Source organism: Grampus griseus (genome assembly GCF_964374135.1).
Source record: "Grampus griseus genome assembly, chromosome: 16".
NCBI classification, from domain to species: Eukaryota; Metazoa; Chordata; class Mammalia; order Artiodactyla; family Delphinidae; genus Grampus; species Grampus griseus.
This window is the reverse complement of record NC_139010.1, coordinates 56,748,223-56,766,341: the sequence shown is the minus strand read 5'-3', so window position 1 is coordinate 56,766,341 and position 18,119 is coordinate 56,748,223. Positions and strand designations below refer to the sequence as shown.

Below are 18,119 nucleotides of genomic sequence, written 5' to 3'. Positions count from 1 at the left end.
GATTAAGCCATATGTGTAGGTAAACCAGAAAGCACTAGGCAGCCGCATACGCACCCCACGAGACCATGAGGTTCTGTGTTTTGAGTCCTGGGATCTGGGCCAGGTTAGCCCAAGCCAGGTACTGTTCCACTAAAGGACTGCCGTTGAGGGCCAGGCTCCTTGCCATTTATTGAAGCTCTGAGTCAAGAGAGATCCCCAGCCAGGCTCCCATCACACGTTGCCCCATCTCCACTTGTACATTGAATTTCAAAAGATGCTGGCTGGTTTTCTCTTATCTCTAAAACAGAGTGTTATGGTCGTGTCTCCTTCTCTCTGAAGGAACCAAATGCAGACATCAAAAGGAGAAGAAGAAAGCTCACGCCATCCCCAGGGGCTGATGCTGGCAGATCCCTAGGCTTGATCTGACCCTTTCCTGACCTGTGTGTGGGGAACAATGTGGGCAGAGCTGCAGAGGTCTGCACCCTGCTGGTCCTGGGAAGGGGTGGTGGGGAGAGGGGAGGGTTTATAGGAAAAGGCTAATGAAATGAATCGCCACTTTCCTATCTGCTCTGAGTGGGACGCTCGAGTAGCTGAGCCCTGGGCTGGGCTCTGCTTGGTAGCTCAAAAGAATGAATGGTCCCTTGGAGTGGGAGTCGACTCAGTTCCAGGAGAAGAGCTAGGAAGGGTGACGACAACCTGTCTGTTATTCTTCACCCTCAGGGAGGATGTACATCCACCAGTGTGGTTGAGAGACTCAAATGGATTGTGAATTAGTCAATAATATAATGCTTCTAGGTATTCACACCATAGCTTGTTCTCTACCTGTTCACCTGGAGCAATGTTGTTATAAACCCCTAGATGGCAGAGATCACGTCCATCCAGATCCTTGCGTACTGGACTCACAACACCGCGTGTCAACTGGTCCTTCCTGGATCTTGAGGAGATTGAAAGGACTAGGGCTGGGTCTCACAGTTTGGTGAACATAAAAACCACCCAGGAGTTTGTTTGAAATGCTGATCCCTGGGCTCAGGAATTTGCATGTTTAACAAGTTCACCAGGTATCTCCGAGGTAAATGGTCTACAGGCTACTCTCTGAGGAATACTGATCCAGACTCGCCCTTCTCAGCCTTCAATGTGCACATGAATCACTGTGGCATCTTATTAAAATGCAGATTCTGACTCAGAGATCTGAGGCCCAAGATTTTGCATTTTTAACACGCTCCCAAACGTTGCTGGTGCCACCCGTCCCCACCCCCACTCAGAGTAGCAAGGGTCTCTCTACCTGCTGGTCCTCTGCAATCCCGAGGTACCAGTCCCTGCAAGGTCTTTAGTCTAGATGGACGGTTCAAACGTAAAATGTCTGCGTTACCTAAGACCTTAGATTATAGTCACGTACCTTTCATTTGTAATTAAAACAACTGTTTATCTTGAGTTGCCAGTCAGGTAGGTGATTTCTATACTACAAGCACTTTAAGGAATAAATATCTAGGTACATTGGATACTTTCTCACTAATACTTAACACACAACATTTTCTGTCCCTAGAGCTTTAATGCACACTCTCTCCAACAGCCAGATTCTGATTAGTGTTAATGCATGGCTAAGGGAATTCAAGCCGTCGTGGCAACAAGGACCCCTCTGAATGAACGCCTTTCATAATTGACAGCTTTATATGTTTTTAAAGCAAGAGTCTCTTCTAGGACTATTTCCTCCAAATCAAAATGAAGAGTTTAATTCATCAGTTAACACTCCATAGCAACTGGAAGGCTTTGCTGCTTCCTCCAACCATTATTTCTCAAGACACAGCCAGGCATGCCTCCATTAGCTGCAGCATGAGGGAAAACTGGAAGGAACTTGATTTTACCGCAGGGAGGGGACAGCCAGGTGCGTAGGGAATGGAGGCCAGCAAGCAGGACGACACCGTCCGCAGGGTCCGGAGAGAGCAAGCGGAGATCCCAGCAGGCAAAGTGGGGACAACGTGTGTGGCCCCTGTACCCTGTGGGGCATGGGTGCAGCGCTCCAGCAGTGACTTGTATTAGCAATTCCAAGCAGATAGTTGTCACGGGGGAAGCTCGTCATCATGAAAAGGGCCTGCACCCAGCTAGAGTCTGGACCAGGACTCTGGGCGGACAGAACCCTGGGCTAGAAGGACAGGCCTTTTCTAAGTTGAAGCTGGCCGTCTCCATCTGCCCATGAACTGTGAGCCACAGGACCCCACTGGTCCTTGTCTTCACATGACAGCCCTGCCTTTCACCAGCCAAGACCTGTCTGTCCTCTGCCCTCACCAGGGCCTGTGACCTGTGTCTGGTGACCTATGTCTGCTTGCTTGTCCAACCCGGGCATCAGGCCAGGCTGACTGAGGGCAGCCTCCTGTACACCTCGCATCCAGTCCAGCGCCCAGCTCCGGACTTCCTGCCTGCTGGAGAAAACCACAGCTGTCTCTGACCAGACCCTCAGCAAATTCCTGTCGCCTCCATTTCACGGGGCGTTCCTGCAGCTCGATGGGTCTATCATTCAGCTCCTGTCAAACAGGGTAGAAGAACGAGGGCTCCTGGGGGGCTCAGTGAGGCTATCTCTGCTGCAGACAACAGCCATATATTGTGTGCACGTGTGTGCGTGTGTGCGCGTGTGTGTGAGTGTGTGTCTGTGCATGCGTGTGTGTGCATGTGTGTGTATGCGCACATGCAAAACCTGCAGCTGTGTCATAGTTTACACATTTTCTTTCATCTGACCTTGAGGTAGAGCAAATATTATTAGCCCCACTTTATAGATGAGGAAACTGAATCCTCGGGAATGTATGTACACAGGCTCCTTTATCAAACACTGTGATGGAGACTAGAAGTATAAAATACAGTCTAGAACTCCTTGGAGCTCACAGTCTTCTATGCTCAAGGCTACAGAGGTAATAATCATAATAATTCATTCTTTCAAAAGTATTTATCGAGTTCCCGTTACGTGTCAGGTACTAAGTGTAGATGGGAGAAGACAGACTGACTAACTCGGGTTTATTGAGCATTTGCTCCACACTCAGCACTGTGTTGACTACTTTACAGGCTTTATCTTCATCCTTGGCACAACCCATGGCACAGGAGCTGGTATCAGGAAGCTGAGGCCTGGACCAACTGGATGACTGGTTCAAGGATGCCCACACAGCTGGAGAGTTGCCAGCAGGGACGTGCCCTCGGACAGTCTGGCTTGTGGTCCAAGCTTCTCATTACGGAGCTGTACTGCCTCTCAGCCTTTCTGTTCTAACTTCAGGTCCAGTGTGCTTTCTGCTGTCCCGTGTTGCCCACACAGAGCCCACCTCACTCCCAAGAGAAGATGCTCCCACTGCCTTTTCCCAGCCATTCCAAAGGGCTGGAGGCAGGCAGTCCCCATTCTGGATTCAAAACTCCAAATGCCTGCCCTCACCTGCCCCCACCCTGAGCCAGCCCAACCTGTACTCCACCTCTGCCTGTGCCTCTCCCCAGGCCAGCTCCTGGCACCCTGTCCCGGCCTCCCTGCTGTGATCGCTCCACTGCTGAGATGCTGCTCTCATGAGCATTGGTCCTAGTCAAAGGCTGTCAACCGTAGGCTCCAGCTCCTGGCTCTCAGGATGGACATGTGACTGAAACGGGGCTAATCAGGGCCCTTTCCTGGGGTTTTTCACATCGGAACTGAGGAAAGCAAGCCTGTCCACTCCGTGCTAAGGCTGAGGTGTGAGGCTGAGAGTGTATACAGGTCAGGCCTCGTGAAGAAGGGTGGTGTGAGACGATGAGGCCAACAGAGAAGAGGGGAGAAGCCAGGGGAGAGGAAGTCCTGACGACCTCCTGGTCAGAACCCTGGCTCCAGGCACCCCAAGGCCTCTCTGTTCCCCTGCTCTTCTGGCAGGTTGGACACCTGAACCAGTACTTTCTTCAATTAGTTTCAGGTGGAGTGTTTGCCACTTGCAACCAAAGAGTCCTGATTCACCCAGCCTCCATCTGTCACCTGAATCCCTCCTTTGATAGTGTATGCAATTCCTGCCTCCCTGTCTTCCTCTTTTCTTGAGATAAACATGCCTTGAGGGATGGAGTCATGGTCTTCTTCATCATCATCAACCATCAACATGAACACCATGACTGAGGACCCGTCTTTTCCTGGCATCGTCCTAGGTATGGAGGGGCTAGAGCTGCAAACAGTAGCCTCTGCCTTCTGGTTGCCTCCATGTTCATCAAAATATAAGAAATTCCAAGGGCACAGAGCACGTGCTGAGCACAGATCTTTTTTAGAACAGGGCATAAATCAATCAGTCTGCGTGGAATTTTTACAGAACAGAGACACTCATCACTGCAGATTATTCTGACCTTTCGGTGCCAAACATCCCTTTCTTGAAAAACCATCCATCCCTTAGGACAAAAGGTTTTTATCCTTCATCTTAAAGTAACCTTCTTATTCTTTGCACTGCATTTGTGGGGTCTTTTCCACCCTGGTTAGCTCCTAGTTCAGGATCAAGTGTTTTTGTTTGTTTGTTTGTTTTCTGGGATGCCCTTTCCAGACTTATCCAATTCACTCCCCTGTAAGATCTCCAGCCCCAGATTTCTCATCATCGCTAGAAACCTCCCATTAACAGTCTCCTTTCCTTTAAACTAACACCTGGCCTCTGGCTATGTCCCCTTCTAGGATACAGTCTGTGAGTCTCCTGTTGGAATGCCTTCCCATATGTTTTCTGGTCCTATTTAACTTCAATGGCTTTCAAAGAATTAAATGCGTAAAAAGGAAAAAGGAGCATTACACACAGTTCCAAAGAAATGATCCATGTTCAAGGTTACGCTTTCAAAATGGGAAACAGATGTGGCTAGAAAGGAAAGAAGAATTCAAAGGAGGAGTAGAAAAATAGGGGTTTCTGGAATCCTTGTATTTCTCATTACCCTTCCACCCTTATGCTCTGCACAGACCCTCAAGATATTCTGAGATCCATGTGTCAACCCAACAGATCCAGGCCTCCCTTGTGTAGACCTGCCTACTGTGAGTCAAAAGGCTATCTTAGGGCTTCCCTGGTGGCACAGTGGTTGAGAGTCCGCCTGCTGATGCAGGGGACGCAGGTTCGTGCCCCAGTCCGGGAAGATCCCACGTGCCGCAGAGCGGCTGGACCCGTGAGCCATGGCCGCTGAGCCTGTGCGTCCGGAGCCTGTGCTCCGCAGCGGGAGAGGCCACAACAGTGAGAGGCCTGCGTACTGCGCAAAAAAAAAAAAAGGCTATCTTAGAGAATTCTACTGATTACTGAGTAATGTTTTTTCCTATTTTCCAGGGATAAATTCTTCTTCCCCTTAGGTCTGAAATGATAGGTCATCGTTGTCTACTTTCTTGTCCAAAAATGTAGCTAGTTAAAAACAAGTTATCCTTTCTCACAGTTCTTTGAGTCGGGAATTTGGGCAGGGTCAGCTGGCAGGGGTGGAGGGGTGCTCTGCTCCATGTGACATCAGGTGGTGTCACTCACTCAGCTGCACTGTGTCGTCAGCTTGGCTGGGCTGGAAGGCCCACGATGTCTTTGCTCATTTATCTGATGCCTCGGTGTTCTTCCACATGGCCTCTCCCTGGGGCTAGATTGGGCTTCCTCAGAGCATGGTGGTCTCAAGGTGGCCGAACTTCTTACATGGTGACTGGCTTCCCCCAGAGACAACGTGGGAGCTGGTAGACCTCTTTAAGGCTAGGCCCAGAACTGGCCCACGTTCTGCCAACCGAGTCAAGTCACAAAGCCAGCCCTGAGTCAAGGGAGGCGAAATGGATTCCACCTCTTCATGGGTGGAGTAACACGTCCATACAAAGAGGAAAGAAAAGGATGACAGCCATCTCTGGATATCAGCTACCGTATCCCTATAACCACTTCACTCAGAGGGCACGTGCTCATTTCTTAACCTTAGATAAACCCCATGTATAGAGCACTGTTCTCATCTTACTTAATTCTTCTCAGTCTCTTTTCTTCCCTGCAGATTATTTTACCTCACAATCTCTATTCTAAGACCTAACACCTTTCTTCCCTTCAACTTATACTCTCTCTAAATACTTGTTTCAGAAAACTGTGTGTTCCCAAGTACTGAGCTCAAATTAATTTTTACTAAAGCTTATTTTAATTTTGTGTTCTGTTATGATAACGATGACTTAGAACCTGTAATATACCCAAAATATAAGGCTGACAAGCCTTTAAAATCGTTTTCTGTGAAGAACCAAATGGTAAATATTCTCAACTTTTGGGCCATACAGTCTGTGTTGCAATTACTTAGCTCTGTTGTACAGGAAAAACAGCCACAGAAAACATGTAAATGAATGAGCAGGTCTGTGTTCCAATAAAACTTTATTTACAAATATAAGCAGCAGGCCAGACTTGGCCCAAAGGTCTTGATTTTGCTGATCCCTGCTTTAGACTAAGGGATCAGTTTGTCTTTCAATATATATTTTGTCTAATGATTAGCTGTTTGACTTTCAGAAAGTCACTCTTCTCTGAAATTCACTTCTTCATCTATAAAATAAGGGTATTGAAATAACCAAGAATAAAATAGCCCCTTACGCCTGTAGTCCTGAAAATGCCACACATCTTTAAAACCCTTTGAAGGAAATGCCCAGAAAGGCCATAAGATGAGTTGTTTCTCTATGATAATATCTCAGAGCTCTGTTGATATTTCCCCGACTTTGTATCTTTCCAGGGATCTCTCTCTTTTTCTCTCTGGGTCTGTGTATCCTCCCTTCTGTGTGTCCCAGTGTCTTTACAGGCCAATCTCTTTATCTGTGATTACAGTGTTTTTCTCTCTATGCTCAGGGCTTCATTGCCCCTCAGTTTCCATTTTTCTGTATTCTCGTGTGTCTCTCTCTTGCGTTCGGATTTATACGTGCATCTGTCTCGTCTCCCTGCATCTCTCCCCTGATTATAATGTTGAATAGCTATATATTTTTCATTATTTTCCTTTTTAATGAAAAAAGTTCCCTATTCTTAGTTTTCAAAGTAGTATATTTTTCAAATTTCAGCCAAGTTTCTATTTATGTACAGTGAAATATCATGTATAAACTACGTAGCACAGTATCTAATATATAGTAGGTACCCAATAATCATTACATCCCTTCATCTGGCTTCCCCTTTATGTAACTGCCTAAATGATTTTTTTTCATGTAGGTCAACAGTTCTCAACAGAGAGAAAGGCTGGTCCTCTGTCTTTATCTATAATACCTTGTTACTCTCTCTCACCTTTACTCAGGACACCAGCTCCTGGCCTCCTCCTGGTGTCGTTACCATGTTTGTACATAACTTGAGGACTAATGTAAGCAGAGGATCAAAGACCAAGCAAGAGACTGGTGGCTCAGTTGACTTTGCTCGGCCACCCAGTGATGATCTGGTACCTCCCAGAGGCTCCTTCTATTTCGTTCGCTCTGCAAGTATTTATTGAGTGCTTGTTACGCCCTAGGTGATGGGGAGACAGAAGTGAACACAGCAGACACAGTCCCTGCCCTCCTGAAGCTTATAGTTTCCTGGGAGAAATGGGCAATACATAGGTAACCAAACCAGAGTAGGACAGAGGAGGCCGTGACTGGAATACGGAGGAGGAGAAGGTCTCTCCGAGATGCCTTTCAAGGTGAGACCTAAAGGATGAGATGAAGCCGGCCCAGGAGAGAGGTGGAGGGAGGGTGCTCTGGTCAGAGGGCTGGGACCTGCCTGCTGGACCTTTAGGAGCTGAAAGGGAGGTGGTGTGGTGTTATGCGGTCAGCAAGGCAGGAAGCAAAGCGAATATGCTCCCAGGACAGGCGTGATAAAAGGTCTGGGTTTCATTCCAACATAATGGGAAACCACCACAGGGTTTTAGGCAGGAGAATGGCTGATCTGATTTATGTGTTAAAAAGATGACTCTGGCTATGCCGTGGGGGATTTCAACTGGTGGGGGAAGTGGGGAAGCAGAGAAAGGAGGCTCTCCAGAGATGGTGGCAGTGGAGGGGGAAAGAAGAGAAAGGATTTGAAATATTTTAAGAGGTAGAAATGACGGGATTGACTGATGAATTAGATGTGAAGTCAAGGAAGTGGGAGAACCAAGGCTGACACCAGCTTTCTGCCTTTGGTATTTGGATGCCCATTGCAGGGAGGAGCGATCAATAGTTCCATTTTGGTCACATTCCATCGGAGATGACTGTGGCGCATGCAGGGGGAGATGTCAGGTAGGCAGTCGGATATATGAGTCTGAGGTTGGACTGGGGATTTGGGTTGGAGGTATAAATTTGGGAGTTGTCAGTCTTGGGGTTGGATATTATCCCCTAGTGAAAGGGGACAGAGAGAGGAGAAGGGGCTCCTGGACCGGGCTTGGGGACTCCAACATTAAGAGGCAGAGAGAGGAGGGAGTGCCTACAAAGAGGAAAAGGAGGGGGAACCAGAGAGAAAGAAGGAAAACCGGAGGAGGACGGCATCCTCAGAGCCAAGAGAGCAGAGTGTTATAAGAGGCAAGTGGCCGAGAGCCCAGGCCACTGTGCCAGATACAGCTGAGGGTCCCCAGGAGATGGGACAGAAAGGGCATCCCTATTTGTGGCCTCATGAAAGCCACCAATGGCCATAACAAGGGCAGCTTTGCTGGAGTTGGGGGGGGGGGTGGAATGTGGATAGCAGGTGGGGTAAATTGTCGGTAAGAAAATGGAGAGCACTTGTAAAGACATCTCTTTGAGTTTAGTGACAAAGGGGAATGAAGAAATATTCCAGCAGAAGATGAGAGGTCACAGGTGGGATGTTTGGGGATGAGAAATGTTAGTGTGTGTTTGGAAACTCGAAGTGATCACTATAGAGAGTGAGAGCTTGTTCCTCGGCTATTTTTTTAAGTAACGATGAGAACTTATAATTGTGTAACCTCTTCACAGTTTACCAAGTGTTATCATAACACACACTGTCTCTTATCCTCACAGAGTTATAGTAGAGGAAGCTGAAGCTTAGAGGAATTGAGTGACAGGCTCAAGGTCAGAGCCAGGAAGTGGCAGGCCCAGGACCCCACGCCCTGGCTGCTCTTCTTGGCCTGACCCCAAGGCCCCTCCCTGTCGACAGTGGACCAGCGTGAAAACTGGGCGGCACTCACACGAGGATGGGTTGTGCCCCGCTGGTGTCTCGCAAGCAGATTTTTAAATTTCCACTGAGCCAATCACTTGTGCCTGCTAGCCCAGCCTTTGATATTATGAAGTCGCAGCTGCTTTTCGAGAACACAGGACCCTGTCCCACTTCCTAAGCCTGTTTTTTTTTTTTTTTTTGCGGTACGCGGGCCTCTCACTGTTGTGGCCTCTCCCGCTGCGGAGCACAGGCTCCGGATGCGCAGGCTCAGCGGCCATGGCTCACGGGCCCAGCCGCTCCGCGGCACGTGGGATCCTCCCATACCAGGGCACGAACCCGCGTCCCCTGCATCGGCAGGCGGACTCTCAACCACTGCGCCACCAGGGAAGCCCCCTAAGCCTGTTTAATTGAGCTTCAAAGCCTCCTGAATTTCTAGAAGTGCCCAACAATCTCGGGCGGTGTCAGAGAGAGGAAACATGAAATCCCACGTCCTTCACATCCATCTTCCCCGACTGGTGGGAACTGCAGCCCCAGAAGGACCGTGGTGGGACTGTGGCTGACCTCTGAACATCAGTCTCCACACCTGTAAAATCCTAGGATCGTCATGAGGATGAAGTGAAGTAGTGGGTGTGAAGTACTCAGAAGGGTGCTTGGCGCGTGGTGACTGCTCTGCGAATGCCACCCGTGATTATTTTCCTTTATTGCTCACTCACTCACTTTTATGACAGACACTTGCTGGGCATCTTCCCTCTGCCAACTATGGCTCTAGGCACAGCAAACACAGAGCTGTATCCACATGCTTCCTCGGCTCAAGAAGCATATGTTTTAATGAGGGGAAGTGATGTTGGAACACAAACAACTCTGCCTCGTGGTAATAAGCAAGGTGCAAAACGCTGTGGGTGTCCAGGGAAGAGAAGATCACATGTAGCCCAGGCAGCTGGGGCAGGCTTCGTGTGAGGACCGTAGGGCGGGGTGGGATGGAACCAACTGGAGCGTCAGCCCCATGCAGAAGAGGGGGAGGGGATAAGGCTGGCTGTCCTGGGGGGAGATTGTGAGAGGCTTGGATATCAGTGCAGCAGACCCAGCCAGGTGGGTGGGGGGAAGGGTGGCAGCTCCGTGCCCCACCTCTCAGCCTTGCACCCCGTGTTGCTGGGACCCCTACCTAGGAGCCCTTGGTCTGGCTTTGTGTCTGTAGTCCCTTGGGGGGGGGCGGGTGGTGGGACGCAAGGGGACAGAGTGTCAGGATTCATCCCAGGCTGCCATGTAGGCTTGGGAGGACTCTGCGGCACGTGCTCACTCTGTAACAGATGGAGGATTTGAGCCAGCCTAGTACCCCGACCCCTCTACACCTTAAGGAGTACACTGGAACTAGCACCCCCAAGTCCTTCAAACAAGAGATGGTCCAGGGCCATCCACTCCCCCAGGGCCACCACCATGGGAGCAGGGACCTTGTGTGCACGCCCATCACCCCCCATTCAGGGTGAAAGGACTGCCCTCCAATAAGTGCAGAGGCCATGGCCTCTCCCCCCACTGGGGGTGGTAAAGACATTCTCCTTGGGGGAGACCCAAGGGACGGGGTGCGAGGAGGGGTGTCAGTGCTGGACTTCATGTGGAGGCTCCTCAGCCGTAGCCTGGGGGGGCCACGCCCGCTCTGTCCGTCTCCCGAGGTGGGTTAGACGCAAGGCACTATTGTTTCAAGAGCATTAGACTAAGAAGTGCTCTCACACGGCTTCTAGGCCAGTGGCTCTGGAATCCCTTGTTTAAACAACATTTTATGGAACGTGACGCATAAAATAAAATGCATCGACATAGAAATGCTCTGGATGAAGCTGAGAGGAGAGGGCAGAAGCCCGTCCCCAAGACCGCGTTTGTCCACACACTTTGTGACCCTCTGATTTAGTCCAGCTCTCCTTTTGCAGAAGAGAAACTCAGAACCTAGATTGGGGAACTGACCAGCCTAAGGTCACAAAACTAACCTCTGGAAGAGTCAAGACCTGCAGAGAAGCAAATGAAATCAAGGCTGAGAAAGTGTTTTATAAACTGTAAAGTGCGATAGAAATGTAGGGTCATTATCTCCACTTCATGTGAAGTTCTTGGGCATTTCCCATGTCGCTGCTTTGAGAGAGGCCACCAGAAAAAAAAAAATGCAGAGGACAAAGAGTGTTGGCATCATAGGCAGTGTGGAAAGAGCACAGGGTTGGACCTGAAGACAGTTAGAAGCCTAGTGCTGCCGTGTACGAGCTGTGTAACCTAGGACCTGCCATGTACGAGCTGTGTAACCTCACTTTGCCTCTCTGACCCTCTGTTTCCTTTTCTAGAAAAATGCCTTCTCTACCTTCTTTCTGGGATTACTAGGGCTCAGGTGAGGCAACGCATGGGAAAGTGCTTTTAGCAAGGCCTAGCGCCGCAGAACTGTACTATCTTGTGAGGAGCAGTAATGGTAGTAAACAGAAGACCTGGAGGCTTTGAGGCTTAGTGTTTAGCACCCACGAGGCACTTCCTGCCCCTGGGGGCTGGAGCCAGCTGCTGACAGTGCTGGAACCCAAGTGTTCCATCTCTGCCGCCTAGACACGTCCCATAGGTCATGCCGTGCCCTCAATGCACAGCCCTCAGACGCTCTTTGTCAAGGTGTCTGAGGCGCAACCTCCCGTTACCGAGTGCTGACTCAGCCCCCAGTAAGCTCCGTCTCCCCTTCCGCACACTGTGGCTGCCAGAAGGCGCGTGGCCAGTCACTCAGCATCCCCCAGACTTCACTGGCTCTGCATCTTGGTGACAAAGGGCTAAATTGGTTCTGTTTCAGGAAAGCAAGAAGTGATTTCTCTCAAAGACCTTGGAGAGTTCTTTCCTTCCTCCCCACAGTGTTTTCGGCTGGGGACCGTCCAGAGGCTGGCAGCTGAACTTCACTCGGGATGTACACGCTCAGGTTCAAACAAAGGCAGTAGCCCGGGGACTAATGGATGGGGGGTGGCCAGGTTCCTTTGGAGAGCCTGACAGGTGTTCCAGGAGGAGGGAGGAGTCCAGACATTCCTGGCTGTGCTGCCTGGGGTGACCTTGGACACACCACTTTCTCCACATGGGAAGGCAATGGGAAGAAATCGACCACGGGACACCTAAGCCCTTATGACTCAGACATGGGGTCTGAGGTCCACTCATTCAATCAGTCAGCAAGGATTTACTGAGCACCTATTGTGTGCCAGGCATTGTGCTAGGTCCTGGGGGACAAAACAGACAAAAAGTTCTGCCCTTGTGGAGCTGACATTCTAGCAGGACCAGACAGAGAAGGAAGAGCTAAATGGGAAGCTAGAGACCGGTCAACCGGTGGTAAAAAGCCATGGGAAAGAGAGCATGGGTGAGGGGCAAGGGTACGGGGTGACGGTGGTTGCAGGTTTCAGGAATGTGGGCAGGAAGGCCTCTCAGAGAAGGGAAGATTGCGTGAGGGCCTGAAGGACATGAAGGAGGGAGACAGCCATGTGGGTACCTGGAGGAAAAGTATCCTGGGTGGAGGGAACAGCAAGTGCGAATCCCTGAGGCAAGAGCAAGCATCAGGGAGGTCGCGTGGTTGCAGGAGAGTCAGACGAAGAGAGGTGAGGACTGAGGAGGTCTGTAGTGTTTTCCTTCCAGTGCCTCGGACAAAGCGATCCAGCAGGTCCACCTGATGGCTTTAGATGCATTTGTAATCTCCTGTCTGGGATGCCAGTTTCATCCTACTGTTTAAATGCTGGGACTTTCTGTCAAGAGAGAGTCATTCCAGACCTCAATGACAAAGCCTTCTGTGCTTCCAGAATTCACTCCAGGTCCCTTGGGTTAGCAGAGAGGGCCTGGGTTTGAGTTCCAGCACCTGATGCTTACTAGCTGCGTTACCTTGAGAAGGGCACTCAACCTCTCTGAGCCTCACTTTCCCTGATGAAGTTCATCAGTTGCCTCACCTGCAAAATGGGTTAATAATGCAGACTCCATGCCTACCTCACTTGATTGTTGTTAAATTTAAATTAATGAGATCATAAATATGAAAGTGCCTTTTACATTGAAATGAGCAAGATAAATGTCAGGGGGTTTATTTCAGCAAAGCCTATGGTAAGGGGCTTATCACTGACTGCCCACTCCCCTCCACCACCCTGCTCCTTGTTTGCATCCCACGTGGGACCTGCTGACTCTCACTTTGCTTCGGTCCACATCTGATTCAGGGATACTCGTCAAATACCCGGGGACCCCAAGGCAAGGCTGCCAAGAGTTCCCCAGGAATACAGCAGTTCCCCAGGAACGTTCCGGGGCTGATTTGTCCCCACATAGACCTGTCCGGGAAGACTCTGAGCCCACTGCTCTGGTCGGATAGAGCCAGGTGGGCCCAGCTCCTCCCCGCAACGTCCCTCCCCCTTCCTCCTCCAGGTACAATGGCCCCAACCTGGTTCTGAAGTACGACCGGGCCCAGAAGCGGCTGGTGAACATCGCGGTGGACGAGCGCAGCTCCCCCTACTACGCGCTGCGGGACCGGCAGGGCAACGCCATCGGGGTCACAGCCTGCGACATCGACGGGGATGGCCGTGAGGAGATCTACTTCCTCAACACCAATAATGCCTTCTCCGGTAAGGGCTGAGGGCCTTGGGCCTCCCCTGGCCCCCACCTTCTTCCTCCCGGCACTAGGTTACTGTCCCCAGCTTCCCCAGGACCTCACTCCATCCCAACAGAGACAGCCCCAGGAGGCTCCGTTCTTCTCTTACACATGAAGCTGTTTCTCACCTCCCAGCCCCTGGAGAGGGAGGCCTTGAGCAGAAGACCTGTCCCCTCCCTCGGACTTTACGTCCTCCTCACCTCCCGTTCCGAGCGGCAGCCCGGTCCTCTTAACTGATCCCTCCTCCCTCCTCCCCGACTCGGTGGCTCAGCCACTCAGCGCTTCTCACTCCCATAGCTCGCAGACGACTCCCTGGCATAGCCCTCCGTGCTGCTTCTAGGGAACTTTCTAAAATGCTTTGAAATCCTTCAAAGGCCCCCATAGCTTTCAGCTGAGCTCATTTTTTCACCCCACATTCCTGCAGAGCACCTACAGCACGCCAGACCAGAGGCGGTAGGTGCTGGGGGTACAACTTGGTGGAAGACAGATCTGGGGCCTGTCCTGGCCCAGAGTGCCATCCCAGTCACTTCGGCTCTTGTGTAAATGCGGGTTCTGACTCAGCAGGCCTGGCTAGACCCTGAGATCCTGCATTGCTAACATGCTCTCAGGCTATGATGCTGCTGCTTGTCTAGGGACCACACTTTGAGTGTGAGGTCCTACACACCAAGGAATGGCTGAGAGAAACTGATACCCAGAGGCTACATAAGAGTAACGACAACAACTAATACTGAAGTAGCACCTACTGTGTGCCGGGCCAGGACCTGAGCACTTTGTATTCATCATCTCATTTAAGTCTCACAATAGCTCAGTTAGGTGGGTACTGGTGTGGCCCACTTTATAGTTGAGGAAACTGAGGCACAGTGAGGTCATATGACTTGCCCAAGGCCACACAACTTGTAAGTCCCAGGATTCAAACCCAAGTGTTGGACTCCAGATCCATCCTTTTCATCAACACACTCTGTGGCCTTACTCAATCCAACGCCCTCGGGGCCTAGTGGAGAGCCAGGCTCATGGTTGGTGCTCAGTGTTTCATGAGTTGGGGGACTGTGTTCTTGGGGCTGCAGGTGGAAGTCTACTCCCTTGGGGCCATAACATCTGCAGGGAAGTCCCAGGCCATGGCTTCCTCCTGAAGGATGCAGGGCCCAGTGCCCCTTTGGGGCCAGGTTGGACATGCACTGCACTCTTCCAGATGGCAGCAGCCTTTCGGGTTGGTCTGAACAACACCTTGTGGTTCAGACCTGTGAATTCACCATTCAGGACCCTCCCAAGCTCCTGGAGGCAGGTGACCGCCTGGCTATGGGGACCACCTTCCCTGCTCCCATAGACACACACACACACACACACACACACACCTGGCTATGGGGACCACCTTCCCTGCTCCCATAGACACACACACACACACACACACACACACACACACACACACACACCTGGCTATGGGGACCACCTTCCCTGCTCCCATAGACACACACACACACACACACACACACACACACACACACACACACACACACACCTGGCTATGGGGACCACCTTCCCTGCTCCCATAGACACACACACACACACACACACACACACACACACACACACCTGGCTATGGGGACCACCTTCCCTGCTCCCATAGACACACACACACACACACACACACACACACACACACACACACACACACACACACACACACACACACACACACACACACACACACACACACACACACTGGCTTTACCCTGGGCCCATAATGCTGCCCCTGCTGGTTGCTGAGCCCAAGCCAGGATCCAGCCCCAGACTGCCCCTGCTGTTGAGCCCTGCCATGTGCATGAATGGCGAGGGAAGGGGTTGGGGCTGGTGCCAGGGGCAGGGGCAGGCGGAGCTGACTGGCTGACAGCCAGCTTTGTGCAGCCGAGAAACAATGAGCCACAGCCCCAAGTGGTGTTTTATGGGTTTTCATCTCATCTTGCCACCAAGTGAGGCCTGAGAGATAGTAATTATCCCTACACAAATATCAGGACATGATTACCCAGCTGGATTTACTGCCCTCTCTCCAGCCAAGCCAAGATTGGATTAGGACACAATTAATTGATGGGCTGATCAACCTTTAATGTGGGGCAAGGTCAGGAGGGGAACAGCAGCAAGGGACGGCTGTGGAAGGAGTGAGTGCCCAGGAAGATGCTGGAGGGACGCAGAAATGGGGAGAACTGTGGAAGGAGGTGTTTAACGTGGGCTCAGCAGGCACTGTGCCAGAGGAAGGGGACAGACTCTTCTACTCACTGAGTGCGGAGCACCGGGGCTGGGACCCGACCGTCAGGTGTCTTGAAGCGGCTGCCCTCCCACGCTCTTAGAGCATTTCATCGGGAATCCTCGAGCAGCGGTGCTCAGCCCAGGCTGCACACTAGGATCTCCTGAGGAGCTTTAACGTGCCCAGTTCCCAAGGAGCATCCCAGTCCAGTCCAATCTGAACCTCTGGGGGCGGGACCCAGTTATCAGATTGGAAAGCTTTCCAGGTGATTCCCTCGTGCAGTCGAGGTTGACAGCAATACCCCAGAGTCATGTTGGTTCCGTGCTCAGCCTCACCATCACCCCATTTACTCACTAATGTGTTCACTCATTGAGTAAGTATTTACTGAGCACCTACCGTATGCCAGGCACTGTTCTAGGCACTGATGATGCCCCAGTGAATGTAACAGACAAAAATCCTGCCCTGTCTTTCCAGTGCAGTCTTATATTTCTCTAGGAATCTGACTCCACTCTCCTAGCCACTAAGTTCCTCAAGGGCAAAGTCCATGTATTGGTTATTTTGTGCCTCCCTCTGGCCCAGCCAGAACTTGAACATCCTAAGAGTACAATTAAAACTTGATAAATAAATCCGGAAGAACAGGCACAAGCATTTGGCCTGAGAGAAGGTTTAACAACAGAGGGAAGACAAGAAGAGGCAGGCAAATGGAGCCCCCAGGAAGGTTCCTCTGGGAGAGGCTGGCGCTCGGCCCCCAGAGCTGGGGCAAGGGTGACACTGCCCCCCAGCCTCGGCCCCAGGCGTGCACCTCCCAGTGACCGTCTGTGGGTTTGAGTTAATCTTTCAGTTGAGTGATTCGATTGATTCATCGACAGTGGGTGGGGTGTGGAGCCATTTGTGTCAGGTCAGCACTTCCCTGGGTCCAGCTGGCATGACGCTCAGCCATTGCCACCCTGCCCACAATGAGGAACTGGCGATCCTCTCCAGGAGCCCCAGCCAGCCCACACCTGCCCATGGCTTATGACTGGGGGCTGCTTTAGCCTGTGCCCAAGCGTTGGAGAGACCTCTGGAAGGACGGACCCACCCTGTCCCTCAGCCAGCTTTTAGGATGTCAGCACTGGGGTCCTGCGTCCTGGCAGTGTCCCGTGGGAGTCAGTCTGGACAAACCTGGGACGTGCCCCTCACCTAATGGGTGACCTTGGGCAAGATGCTTGACCTCTCTCGGTCTCAACCCCTTCACCTGTATGTAGTACAGGAAAATCATATCAACTTCATAAGTTCAACTCCCTCCCGTAGCCCCACAGACTGTATCCAAAGTCTTTACCGTCACCCACCACACCCCTCCGGCTGTGAGCCAGTCGCCCTTCTGGCTCCGTTTCCTCCACTCTTCCTCTTGCTCGCCGCTTTCCTACCCGAGGCCTTTGACTTGCTGTTCCCTCCGCCTAAAATGCTTTTCCCACCGTTGTTCTCAAGGCTCACTCCTTCCCTTCATTCAGGCCCTTTCTCAGATGAGGTCTTCCCTGAAAGCCTTAAGACTGTACCCTATCACTCCCTACGCCCTTAACTTGCTTTATTTCTCTTCAGAGCACTTACTGCTGTCTGAAAATATGTTATATATTTGTTTGTTGTTCATCTCTTCTACTCTTCTGCTAAACACCATGGGGACAGAAACTTTGTCTTGTTTTCTGTTGTATCTCTAGGACCAAAGAAATACTTATGTCACTTAGTAAACATTTTTTTAAATTTTTATTTATTTATTTATTTTGGCTGTGTTGGGTCTTCGTTGCTGCGCGCGGGCTTTCTCTAGTTGCAGCGAGCGGGGGCTTCGTTGCGGTGCGTGGGCTTCTCATTGCGGTGGCTTCTCTTATTGCGGAGCATAGGCTCTAGGCACGCGGGCTTCAGTAGTTGTGGCACGCGGGCTCAGTAGTTGTGGCTCGCGGGCTCAGTAGTTGTGGCTCACAGGCTTAGTTGCTACGCGACATGTGGGATCTTCCCCGACCAGGGCTTGAACCCATGTCCCCTGCATTGGCAGGCGGAGTCTTAACCACTGCACCACCAGGGAAGCCCATAAACATTTAATATATATATTTGAATGAACAGCTGAGATAATGAATGAAAAGTACTTATTATGGTGTCTAGGACCTAATCCATGCTGTCTAAGCTACGGCTGTCATAATTCTGTGGCTTGAAGAAAGGCAGAGACTTTAGAAACGTCCTGGATGGAGGGGCCACAGGCCTCCCTCCTGGCCGCCTGAAGAGAGAGACTCTTGGAGCA

The 18,119-nt window shown here is 51.1% G+C and overlaps 1 protein-coding gene across 1 annotated transcript in view; it reads left to right on the top strand.

The window, feature by feature from the left end:
• CRTAC1 (cartilage acidic protein 1) overlaps positions 1–18,119 on the top strand; it is a 134,143-nt gene that overhangs the window by 68,238 nt on the left and 47,786 nt on the right. The window contains exon 3 of the mRNA XM_082673356.1: positions 13,389–13,585. Within this exon, the coding sequence (XP_082529482.1) occupies positions 13,389–13,585 (197 nt within the window). The remainder of the gene's footprint in view (positions 1–13,388; positions 13,586–18,119) is intronic.